We start from the raw sequence: 12290 nt of genomic DNA, 5'->3' as shown, positions 1-12290 counted from the left end.
CCACGCCCCCCCCGTAGCCCCGCCCCCCCGCGGCCTCTCCTCAGCGCCTTCCCGCCATTTTGCGGCTGAGGGGGCGGCCGCCATTTTGTGGCCTGAGGCAGCGGCGCCTCCCCCCTCGCCTTTCCCGCCTCCCTGCCCGCTCCCAGGTAAAAAACAAGGGGGGGGGGGGCGGGGGGGTCCCCAAAAAGGGGGGGGGAGGGGAGGGGAGGGTTTGGGGTGCCCCCCCCCCCAAAAAAAGGCGCCCCCCCCCCCCCGCCATCATCCCCTGTGCAATGAAGGCCCGGGGAGTGGAGCCGATGAGGTTTATTGGGGTACGGGGGGGGGGGGGGGGGTCTGAGGGGATTTTGGGGGGTCTGGAGGGTTTGGGGGGGCCTCGGGGGTGGGGGGGGGTCTGAGGGGATTTTGGGGGGGTCTGGAGGGTTTGGGGGGGCCCCGGGGGGATTTGGGGGGGGTCTGAGGGGATTTTGGGGGGGTCTGGAGGGTTTGGGGGGGCCTCGGGGGTGGGGGGGGGGTCTGAGGGGATTTTGGGGGGGTCTGGAGGGTTTGGGGGGGGCCCGGGGGGATTTGGGGGGGGTCTGAGGGGATTTTGGGGGGGTCTGGAGGGTTTGGGGGGGGCCCAGGGGGGTTTGGGGGGGGTCTGAGGGGATTTTGGGGGGGTCTGGAGGGTTTGGGGGGGGGGCCCGGGGGGTCTCGGGGTTTTTTGGGGGGGTCTCAAGTTTTTGGGGGGGTCCCTGGGGGGGGTCAGGTTTTTGGGGGGTCCCAGGGGGTCTCAAGTTTTTGGGGGGTCCCTGGGGGGGGTCTCAGGGTTTTGGGGGGGGGGTCTCAAGTTTTTGGGGGGTCCCGGGGGGTCCCAGGGGGGTGTTGGGAAGGGGGAGGGGGGGTCAGGTTTTTGGGGGGGTCCTGGGGGTCTCAGGGGGTGTTGGGAGGGGGTGGGGGGGGTCAGGGTTTTGGGGGGGGTCCCTGGGGGTCTCAGGGGTTTTGGGGGGTCCCGGGGGGTTTGCAGGGGGGTGTTGGGAAGGGGGGGGGGTGTCAGGTTTTTTGGGGGGTCCTCGGGGGTGTTGGGAGGGGTGGGGGGGGGGGTCAGGGTTTTGGGGGGTCCCTGGGGATCTCAAGGGTTTGGGGGGGTCCCTGGGGGGGGGGTGTCAGATTTTTGGGGGGTCCTCGGGGTCTCGGGGGTGTTGGGGGGGGGGTGGGAGGGGTCAGGTTTTTGGGGGGGGTCCCTGGGGGTCTCAGGGGTTTTGGGGGGTCCCGGGGGGTTTGCAGGGGGGTGTTGGGAAGGGGGGGGGGGTGTCAGGTTTTTGGGGGGTCCCTGGGGGGTCTCGGGGGTGTTGGGGGGGGGGGGGGTCAGGGTTTTGGGGGGGTGCCCCGGGGGGTTTTGGGGGGGGCGTCAGGGGCGTCGCAGGAGGCGTCGCCGCAGCTCGCGGGCCAGGAGCCCCCTCTCCCTGCGGGCGGCCTGCAGCACCCCCCCGGTTCTCCTCCGCCCGCCGCGCCAGGTACGCCAGCGTCGCCTCCGCCGCCCCGTACGGCACCGACTTGTACACCGCGTACCCCGCCCGCCCCCTGCGCCGCGCACGTCACCGGGGGGGCGCCCCCCACCCCCCCTCGGGGGGCGAGGGGCACCCCGAAACCCCCCCCACCCCCCCCCCCCCGGCGGGGCGAGGGGCGCGCACCCAAGGTGAGGGAGACGTGGTCGCACATCCCCAGCAGCTGCCCGAAGCAGACGCCGCCATCTTGGCGGGCGATGCCCAGCTCCTCCATCCTGCCAACGAAAGGGGGGGGGGCGGGGCGTCAACTTTGGGGGGACGCACGGAAAATTTGGGGGGGGGTCCGTAAAATTCAGAGGGAAATCCTTGAAATTCGGGGGGTTTCCGTAAAATTCAGAGTGAAATCCTTGAAATTTGGGGGGTTTCCGTAAAATTTAGAGTGAAATTCTTGAAATTTGGGGGGATTTCCATAAAATTCAGAGTGAAATCCTTGAAATTCGGGGGGTTTCCTTAAAATTCAGAGTGAAATCCTTGAAATTTGGGGGGATTTCCATAAAATTCAGAGTGAAATCCTTGAAATTTGGGGGGTTTCCTTCAAATTTAGAGTGAAATCCTTGAAATTTGGGGGGTTTCCGTAAAATTCAGAGTGAAATTCTTGAAATTTGGGGGGTTTCCGTAAAATTCAGAGTGAAATCCTTGAAATTTGGGGGGATTTCCATAAAATTCAGAGTGAAATCCTTGAAATTTGGGGGGTTTCCTTAAAATTTAGAGTGAAATCCTTGAAATTTGGGGGGTTTCCGTAAAATTCAGAGTGAAATCCTTGAAATTTGGGGGGTTTCCGTAAAATTTAGAGTGAAATCCTTGAAATTTGGGGGGATTTCCATAAAATTCAGAGTGAAATCCTTGAAATTTGGGGGGTTTCCTTAAAATTTAGAGTGAAATCCTTGAAATTTGGGGGGTTTCCGTAAAATTTAGAGTGAAATCCTTGAAATTTGGGGGTTTCCTTAAAATTTAGAGTGAAATCCTTGAAATTTGGGGGTTTCCTTAAAATTTAGAGTGAAATCCTTGAAATTTGGCAGGTTTCTGTAAAATTCAGAGTGAAATCCTTGAAATTTGGGGGGTTTCCATAAAATTCAGAGTGAAATCCTTGAAATTTGGGGTTTTCTGTAAAATTTAGAGTGAAATCCTTGAAATTTGGATTTCAATTTAGAGTGAAACCCCTAAAATTCAGAGTGAAACCCTTGAAATTTGGGGGGTTTCCTTAAAATTCAGAGTGAAATTCTTGAAATTTGGGGGATTTTGTTAAAATTTAGAGTGAAATCCTTGAAATTTGGGGGGTTTCCTTCAAATTCAGAGTGAAACCCTTAAAATTTCTGGTGCCCCCCCTAAAATTTGGGGTGAAACGCTTAAAATTTCGGTTGCCCCCCTCCAAATTCGGGTGCCACCCTTCAAATTTCGGATGAAACGCTTAAAATTTTGGTTGCCTGCCTCCAAATTTGGGTGACCCTGTTAAAATTGGGGGTGAAACGTTTAAAATTTCAGTTGCCTCCCTCCAGATTTGGCTGCCCCTCTTCAAATTTCAAGTGCCACCCTTAAAATTTGGGGCAAAATGCTTAAAATTTCAGTTGCCACTCCTAAAATTTGGGCTGAAAATCTTCAAATTTCAGGTGCCCCCCCTAAAATTTGGGGTGAAACGCTTAAAATTTCGGTTGCCCCCCTCCAAATTCGGGTGCCACCCTTCAAATTTCGGATGAAACGCTTAAAATTTGGGGTGAAAATCTTCAAATTTCAGGTGCCACTCCTAAAATTTGGGGTGAAACACATAAAATTTCGGTTGCCCCCTTCCAAATTCGGGTGCCCCTCTTAAAATGTCGGGTGCCACTCCTAAAATTTCAGGTGCGACCCCTAAAATTTGGGGCAAAACGCTTAAAATTTCGGTTGCCCCCCTCCAAATTCAGGTGCCCCTCTTCAAATTTCAGGTGCCACTCCTAAAATTTGCGGTGAAACACGTAAAATTTCGGTTGCCCCCTTCCAAATTCGGGTGCCCCTCTTCAAATTTCGAGTGCCCCTCTTAAAATTTCACTTGCCACTCCTAAAATTGGGGGCGAAACGCTTCAAATTTCAGTGGCCCCCCCTCCAAATTCGGTTGCCCCCCTCCGAATTCGGGTGCCACCCTTCAAATTCGGGGCGCAACGCTTCAAATTTCGCTGCCCCCCCCCTCCAAATTCAGTTGCCCCCCTTCGAATCTCTGCTTGCCGCCCTTCCAATTTCGGTTGCCCCCCTCGGAATTCGGTTGCCCGCCCCCCCCCCCCCCCTTACCTGCGGGCGGCCTGCAGCACCGAGGCCTCGTTGTGGGTGGCCACCATCAGCCCCACGGCCGCCCCCTCCCGCGCCGCCAGCGCCAGCGCCAGCTCCAGGCACTCGCCGTAGCTGCCAGACAAAATGGCGGCGGGGCGTGGCGCCGCCGCCGCGCCGCCGCCGCCGCCCCCAAAACCGCGCCCTTCGCCCCCAAAATGTCACCTGCGGTGGGTGGCGGCCAGGGTGGGGTGCAGGGGGTCGGGGCGCCCCCCGCCGCGCGCCCGCCGCCGCTCCGCCTCCAGGTAGGCGCCGCGCACCAGCTTCACCCCGAAGCACAGGCCCCGCCCCCGCGCCGCCGCCGCGTCCGCCGCCAGCCGCGCCTTCCCGTCCTGCGGCGCCGCGGCCGTCAGGGCGGCCGCCATGGCGCCCCGCCGCCGCCAGCCCCGCCCTGCCTTCGTACGGCGCCATGGCGGCCATGATGGCGGCCGTGATGGCGCCGCCCACCGCGCCCTCCCCTTCCTACGGCGCCGCGACGGCCATCATGGCGGCCATGATGGCGTCGCGCCACCGCCAGCCACGCCCTCCCCTCCTACGGCGCCATGACGGCCATGATGGCGGCCATGATGGCGCCGCTGACTGCTCCTCCCCTTCCTACGGCGCCGTGACGGCCATGATGGCGGCCATGATGGTGCCGTGTCGCCGCCAACCGCGCCCTCCCATTGTATGACGCCATGGCGGCCATGATGGCGGCCATGATGGCGTCGCGCCACCGCCAGCCACGCCCTCCCCTCCTACGGCGCCATGACGGCCATGATGGCGGCCATGATGGCGCCGCTGACTGCTCCTCCCCTTCCTACGGCGCCGTGACGGCCATGATGGCGGCCATGATGGCACCGCGCCGCCGCCAACCGCGCCCTCCCATTGTATGACGCCATGGCGGCCATGATGGTGGCCATGATGGCGCCGCCCACCGCTCCTCCCCTTCCTACGGCGCCATGACGGCCATGATGGTGGCCATGACGGTGCCGCCAACTGCTCCCTCCCATCCTATGGTGCCGTGGCAACCGTCATGGCGGCCGTGATGGCGTCGCGCCGCCGCCAACTGTGCCCTCCCATCCTACAGCGGCCATGATGGCAGCCATGATGGCGCCGCCAACCACGCCCTCCCATCTTATGGCGCCGTGGCAACCATCATGGCGGCCATGATGGCGTCACGCCGCCGCCAACCGCTCCCTCCCGTCCTATGGCGCCATGACGGCCATGATGGCGGCCATGATGGCACCGCGCCGCTGCCAACCGCTCCCTCCCGTCCTACGGCGCCGCGACGGCCATGACGGCGGCCATGACGGCGCCGCCAACCTCCCCCTCCCGTCCTCCGGCGCGGCGCCGGCCGGCGCGGCGGCCATGCCGGCGCGGCGCGGCGCCGTTACCCGCAGGTAGGCCTGGTAGGTGTTCCACACCCACGGCGCCGCCCGGTTGTGCCGCGCCATCAGCGCCAGCGTCGCCAAGCTCAAGGCCGGGTTGACGCAGCTCTGCTCCGCGTCCACCAGCACCCGCACGCCGCGCCGCGCCGCGCTCTGCCGGCGAGGCCGCGCCCGGTCGGTCGCGGCGGCGGCGACGCGGTGACGTCACCCCGCCGCCGCCGCCGCCGCCGCGCCCGCCTCACCTCGGCGACGTCATCCAGGCGCCGCAGCGCCAGCCCCAGGTGCCGGTTCTCCGCCGGCGTCAGGCAGGGGAAGGCGGCCGCCTGCCGCCATTTTGAAGCGCCGTCAGCACGCCAAGATGGCGGCCAAAGGGGGGGGGGGCGGGGTCAAAGAAGGGGGGCGGGGCCCCGCGCTCACCTCGCCCCCCATCACCGCCGCCACCCGCTCCAGCGTCAGCCCCGCCCCCGGCTCCGCCAGCCGCTGCGACACCGTCTCCTGCCGGGCGGCCACCACATTTTTCAGGCGGCCACCAAATTTTTTTCAGGCGGCCACCAAATTTTTCGGGTGGCCACCTCGTTTTTCGGGCGTGGCCGCCTCATTTCTTGGGTGGCCAGCCCGTTTTCGAGGCGGCCACCCCTATTTTTCAGGCGGCCGCCCCCTTTTTTTCAGTGGCCACCCCATACTTTTAGGTGCCCCTGCCCTTTTTTCAGGTGCCCACCCCAATTTTTTGGTTGCCAACCCCCCTTTTTTAGGTGCCTGCCCCATATTTTAGGTAGCCCCCCCCATTTTCCAGGTGCCCACCCCAATTTTTTTGTTGCCAACCCCCCTTTTTTAGGTGCCCGCCCCATATTTTAGGTAGCCCCCCCCATTTTCCACGTGCCCACCTCAACTTTTTGGTTGCCCACCCCATTTTTCAGGTGCCCACCCCGGTTTTTCGGTTGCCCACCCCATATTTTAGGTAGCCCACCCCCTATTTTGGGTCGCCCACCCCATTTTTTCAGTTGCCCACCCCCTATTTTAGGTAGCCCACCCCACTTTTCAGGTGCCCACCTCAAGTTTTCAGGTGCCCACACCATTTTTTCGGGTGCCCGCCCCATATTTTTAGTCACCCACCCCATTTTCTGTGTGCCCACCCCATATTTTTGGTTGCCCACCCCACTTTTTCAGGTGCCCACCCCATATTTTAGGTAGCCCATCCCATTTTTCGGGTGCCCACCCCGTTTTTTTTGGTCGCCACTCCATATTTTTGGTTGCCCACCCCATATTTTAGGTAGCCCACCCCATTTTTTTGGTCACCCACCCCATTTTTTGGTCGCCCACCCCCATATTTTAGGTAGCCCACCCCATTTTTTTGGTCGCCCACCCCATTTTTTTGGTCGCCCGCCCCATATTTTTAGTCACCCACCCCATTTTTTGGTCACCCGCCCCATATTTTTGGTCGCCCACCCCATATTTTAGGTAGCCCACCCCATTTTTTTGGTCGCCCACCCCATTTTTTTGGTCGCCCGCCCCATATTTTTAGTCACCCACCCCATTTTTTGGTCACCCGCCCCATATTTTTGGTCGCCCACCCCATATTTTAGGTAGCCCACCCCATTTTTTGGTCGCCCACCCCATTTTTTTGGTCGCCCGCCCCATATTTTTAGTCACCCACCCCATTTTTTGGTCGCCCACCCCATTTTTTTGGTCGCCCACCCCATATTTTTGGTAGCCCACCCCATTTTTTTGGTCGCCCACCCCATTTTTTTGGTCGCCCGCCCCATATTTTTGGTCGCCCGCCCCATGTTTTTACTCGCCCCCCCCCTTTTTTCGGTCGCCCCCCCACTCACGCAGAGGCGGGCGCTCATCATGGCCGTCACCTTCACCTGCATCATGGGGTGGGGCCCGGTGGCGGCCGCCAGCCCCACGCACTCCAGCGCCGCCCCGCGGTTGGCCTCGTACCACCCCTCCCTGCCCCACGGCGCCGCCGAGACGTGGGGCGGGGCCACCGGGCCCCGCCCCCTGCCCCACAGCGACCCCCTCCCTGCCCCATAGCGACCCCCTCCCCCACTCTCTGCCCCATAGCGACCCCTCCCCACCCCCCTGCCCCATAGCGACCCCTCCCCACCCCCGTGCCCCATAGCGGGCCCCCCTCCCCCATTCTCTGCCCCATAGCGGCCCCCCTCCCCTATAGCACACTCCCCTCCCCCACTCCTGCCCCATAGCACCCACCTATCCTTCCTTCTCCTGCCCCATAGCGTGGCCCCATCCCCCACCCCTGCCCCATAGCGCCACCCCCGCCCCACAGCGCCCCACCTACCCCTCCTCCTGCCCCATAGCGCTCCCCCCTCCCCCACTCCCTGCCCCATAGCGGGCCCCCTCCCCTATAGCACACTCCCCCACCCTGCCCCATAGCGCTCCCCCCCCACGCTCTCTGCCCCATAGCGAGCCCCCATCCCCCACCCCCTGCCCCATAGCAGCTCCCCCTCCCCTATAGCACACTCCCCTCCCCCACCCTGCCCCATAGCGCACCCCCATCCCCCCCCGCCCCATAGCGGGCCCCCATCCCCCCCCCGCCCCATAGCAGGCTCCCATCCCCCACCCCCTGCCTCATAGCGGCCCCCCTCTCCCATAGCACACTCCCCTCCCCCACTCCCTGCCCCATAGCGCTCCCCCCTCCCCCACTCCCAGCCCCATAGCAGCTCCCCCTCCACCCCATAGCTGCCCCCCGCCCCATAGCGCCCCACCTACTCCTCCTTCTCCTGCCCCATAGCACACTCCCCTCCCCCACTCCTGCCCCATAGCGCACCCCCATCCCCCACCCCCTGCCCCATAGCGGGCCCCCATCCCCCACTCTCTGCCCCATAGCAGCTCCCCCTCCCCTATAGCACACTCCCCTCCCCCACCCTGCCCCATAGCGCACCCCCATCCCCCACTCCTTGCCCCATAGTGGCCCCCCTCCCCTATAGCGCACTCCCCTCCCCCACTCCTGCCCCATAGCAGCTCCCCCTCCCCTATAGCACACTCCCCTCCCCCGCCCTGCCCCATAGCGCACCCCCATCCCCCACTCCCTGCCCCATAGCGGGCCCCCATCCCCCACTCCTGCCCCATAGCAGCTCCCCCTCCCCTATAGCACACTCCCCTCCCCCGCCCTGCCCCATAGCGCGCCCCCATCCCCCACTCCCTGCCCCATAGCGCGCCCCCATCCCCCACTCCCTGCCCCATAGTGGCCCCCCCTCCCCTATAGCACACTCCCCTCCCCCACTCCTGCCCCATAGCGCTCCCCCATCCCCCACTCCCTGCCCCATAGCGGGCCCCCTCCCCTATAGCGCACTCCCCTCCCCCACTCCTGCCCCATAGCGCTCCCCCCTCCCCCACTCCCTGCCCCATAGCGGGCCCCCTCCCCTATAGTGCACTCCCCTCCCCCACCCCCTGCCCCATAGCAGCTCCCCCTCCCCTATAGCACACTCCCCTCCCCCACTCCTGCCCCATAGCGCTCCCCCCTCCCCCCCCCCCCCCCGCCCCATAGCGGCCCCCCCCGCGCCCCACCTACCCCTCCTTCTCCTGCCCCACCTCCTCCTCGGTGGGCACGGCCAGCATGGGGCGCAGCCCCACGGCGCGCAGGCGCCGGGCGGCCGCCCCCACCTGGGCGGGGGTCTCGCCCCCCACAAACTGCCCGTAGAAGGTGGCCCGCAGCAGCGCGCCCCACAGCCGGGCTCCCAGCAGCCACCGCGAGGCCCTCAGGATCTATGGGGCGGGGAGAGCGGTTGAAGCCCCCCCCCCCCCCCCCTTTCTGCCCCATAGCGCCGTGGGGCGGAGGGGGGGGGGGGGCCTCACCGCGCCGGCGTGCCGCACCACGGCGGGGAAGGCGCAGAGGCGCAGCACCAGCAGCGCCCGCGCCAGCTCGCCGCCCCCCAGCGCGCGCAGGGCCGTCCCCGCCCCGAAGTCCAAGCCCGCCGTGGGGCGCCCCACGGCGTCGCCCGCCCGCCCCATAGCGCGGCCGACGGGCGCAAAGGTCGGGGGCCGGCGGTTAAATGGCCGCCGGCGTCACTCATTAACTCGCCCCCCCCCGCCCCCACACCGGCGCCCCACGGAGCGAGGGGGAGGCGGAGCCAATCGCGGGCTTTATTCGAGGGGGGGGCGGGGCCGCCGTGGGGCTGGGGGGCGCCGTGGGGCTGGGGGCCGCCGTGGGGCTCAGTAGTTGGCCCCGCGGTCTTGCTGGCGGTAGCCGCCGCGACGTAAGTAGCCGCCGTCGCCTTTCCGGTAGCCGTCTTTTTGATCTGTGGGGAGGAGAGGGAGATGTGGGGCGGGGTGTGGGGCGGGGAGGTGTGGGGCGGGGTGTGGGGCGGGGAGGTGTGGGGCAGGGTGTGGGGCGGGGAGGTGTGGGTCAGGCCGCCGTGGGGCAGGGCTGTGTGGGGCAGGCCGCCGTGGGGCAGGGCTGTGTGGGGCAGGGCTGTGTGGGTCAGGGCGGTGTGGGTCAGGCCGCCGTGGGGCAGGGCTGTGTGGGGCAGGCCGCCGTGGGGCAGGCCGCCGTGGGGCAGGGCTGTGTGGGGCAGGCCGCCGTGGGGCAGGGCTGTGTGGGTCAGGGCGGTGTGGGGCAGGGCTGTGTGGGGCAGGGATGTGTGGGGCAGGGCTGTGTGGGTCAGGGCGGTGTGGGACAGGGATGTGTGGGGCAGGGATGTGTGGGGCAGGCCGCCATGGGGCAGGACTGTGTGGGGCAGGCCGCCGTGGGGCAGGGCGGTGTGGGTCAGGGCTGTGTGGGTCAGGCCGCCGTGGGGCAGGGCTGTGTGGGTCAGGCCGCCGTGGGGCAGGGCGGTGTGGGGCAGGGCTGTGTGGGGCAGGGCTGTGTGGGTCCGGCCGCCGTGGGGCAGGGGCGGTGTGGGGCAGGGCTGTGTGGGTCCGGCCGCCGTGGGTCCGGACCTCGGAAGTAGCCGCCGTAGGAGCCCTGCTTGTGGTCGAAGACGCGCTCGTTGTTCTCCACCAGCCCCCCCAGCTTCTCGGCCAATTGCAGCGCCAGGTTCTGCTGCGCCGTGGGCTCCGTCCGGTGCATCATCACCGTCTGCGTCGGTTGGTCCAGAGACGCCTGCGGGGGGGGGGGGGGCGGGGCACGCCATCAAGCCCCGCCCCCCCCCCCGCTATGGGGCCGCCCCACGGCGCGCGCTCACCATCAGCTCCTCGTTGATGATCATCTTGCTGATGATGCTGTGCACCGTCGGCAGGTCCAGCTCAAACATGGCCGCCAGGATCTCCATGCTGCCGAGGGGGAGGGGTCAGCGGAGCCCCGCCCACCCCCCCCGCCCCGCCCCCCCCCCGCCCCGCCCCCCACCTGATGGAGTCGTAGACGCTGCTGTAGGTGAAGAGGTAGGTGCGCAGCGACTCCTCCTGGATCTTCCTGCGAGACGGAGGGGGGGGGGAGGGGCCGGTTGGGGGGCGGAGCCCCATGGCGATGGGGGCGGGGCACTTGGGGGGCAGGGAGGCCAAGGTGGGGCACTTGGGGGGCAGGGCGATGATGGAGCTCGTGAGGAACCCAATGGAGATGATGGAGGTCAAGCACTTGGGGGGCAGGGAGGGGGTGGAGCCCCATGGCGATGATGGAGTTGGGGGGCAGGGAGGCCCCAGAGCCCCATGGCGGCGGGGGCGGGGCACTTGGGGGGCAGGGAGGCCAAGGGGGACCCAATGGAGGTCAAGGGGAGGGACTTGGGGGGCAGGGGGAGGGGTGGGGCCCAAGGGGAACCCAATGGAGATGATGGGGGTGAAGGAGTTGGGGGGCAGGGAGGGGGCGGAGCCCCATGGCGGCGGGGGCGGGGCACTTGGGGGGCAGGGAGGCCAAGGTGGGGCACTTGGGGGGCAGGGGGATGATGGAGCTCGTGAGGAACCCAATGGAGATGATGGGGGTCAAGGACTTGGGGGGCAGGGAGGGGGTGGAGCCCCATGGCGATGATGGAGTTGGGGGGCAGGGAGGCCCCGGAGCCCCATGGCAATGGGGGCGGGGCACTTGGGGGGCAGGGAGGCCAAGGGGGACCCAACGGAGGTCAAGGGGAGGGACTTGGGGGGCAGGGGGAGGGGTGGGGCTGAAGGGGAACCCAATGGAGATAACGGGGGTCAAGGAGTTGGGGGGCAGGGAGGGGGTGGAGCCCCATGGCGGCGGGGGCGGGGCACTTGGGGGGCAGGGAGGTCAAGGTGGGGCACTTGGGGGGCAGGGCGATGACGCAGCTCCTGAGGAACCCCGTGGCGATGGCGGAGCTGAAGGGGCCGGGGGGGGGGCGCGGGGGAAGCGCGGGGCTGACGGCGACCCCCCCCCTTCCCCTGCCCCCCGCCCCCCAGCCCCTCCCCCGCCCCTCCCCCCCCCCCGCCCCACCCACCTGACCAACATGGCGCGGACTTTTTCGGCTTCGGGGAAGAGGTCCCACACCTTCCCGTTCATCTTCTCGTTGACCACGAAGCGGTGGCAGGTTCGCCAGTCCCCCATCTTCATCGCCTTGGAGGCGGCCACCACGTGCTCCCGCATGGACTCGGGCGGCCCTGGGGGGTAAACGCCGCACTTGTGGGGCAGGAGGTGGGGCGGGGGCGGGGGAGGGGAAGGAGAGGATGATGGGAATACCCAACAGGGGTTGCCTCTCCCCGACGCGCAACTGATGGTGGAACTGCTTGCTGATCATCCGCCGCCGGGCGTCGAATTCGTGCGCCGCCATGTACGGGATCTCCAACAACATGGCCGCCACCAGGTAAACGCATTCCAGCAGCTCCAGGTTGACGTGCATGTGGAAGGGGACCTGGCGCCGCTTCTCCACCTTCTCCTGCTCGGGGTTGCGCTCCTGGAGGCTGCGGAGGAGGAGGCCTGGCCCAGCAGCTCCTTGGCGCGGCCGGAGGACTGGATGTCCAGCAGGGCGTTGTGGGCGTCCTTGATCAACCCCTCGCGGAAGGCGCAGATCCCCAGTTGGACCATGGTGCGGTTGTAGAGGATCTGGGGGGGAGGGGGCGGGGGGGGGGGGGAGGGGGGGGGAGAACGTCAGGAACCCCGTGGAGGTGGAGGAGTTGGGGGGCAGAAGATGGCGGAGCTCGTGAGGAACCCTATGGAGGTGATGGGGTTGGGGGGCAGAAGATG

General features: G+C 66.1%; 2 protein-coding genes across 2 annotated transcripts; both read right to left on the bottom strand.

Moving 5' to 3' along the window:
- Positions 1 to 1387: 1387 nt before the first annotated feature.
- PRODH2 (proline dehydrogenase 2) lies at positions 1388 to 9178 on the bottom strand (the record flags this gene model as incomplete). The annotated part of the gene is given in 12 exon segments (XM_082339340.1): positions 1388 to 1465; positions 1467 to 1560; positions 1671 to 1672; positions 1675 to 1759; positions 3804 to 3914; positions 4005 to 4171; positions 5213 to 5359; positions 5449 to 5529; positions 5624 to 5701; positions 7036 to 7156; positions 8739 to 8932; positions 9023 to 9178. Coding segments are annotated over 12 exon segments (1314 nt in total).
- A 119-nt stretch (positions 9179 to 9297) lies between these two features.
- LOC309604393 (eukaryotic translation initiation factor 3 subunit C-like) lies at positions 9298 to 12158 on the bottom strand (the record flags this gene model as incomplete). Its single annotated transcript, XM_082339339.1, is given in 7 exon segments — positions 9298 to 9465; positions 10106 to 10268; positions 10351 to 10438; positions 10512 to 10577; positions 11548 to 11707; positions 11787 to 12026; positions 12029 to 12158. Coding segments are annotated over 7 exon segments (933 nt in total), but the record flags the coding sequence as incomplete, so codon positions are not given.
- Positions 12159 to 12290: the final 132 nt, after the last annotated feature.

Source organism: Platalea leucorodia (assembly GCF_965183815.1).
Source record: "Platalea leucorodia genome assembly, contig: HAP1_HAP1_SCAFFOLD_735, whole genome shotgun sequence".
NCBI lineage: Eukaryota > Metazoa > Chordata > Aves > Pelecaniformes > Threskiornithidae > Platalea > Platalea leucorodia.
The sequence above is the reverse complement of the archived record's forward strand: the minus strand, read 5'-3'. Positions and strand labels throughout refer to the sequence as shown.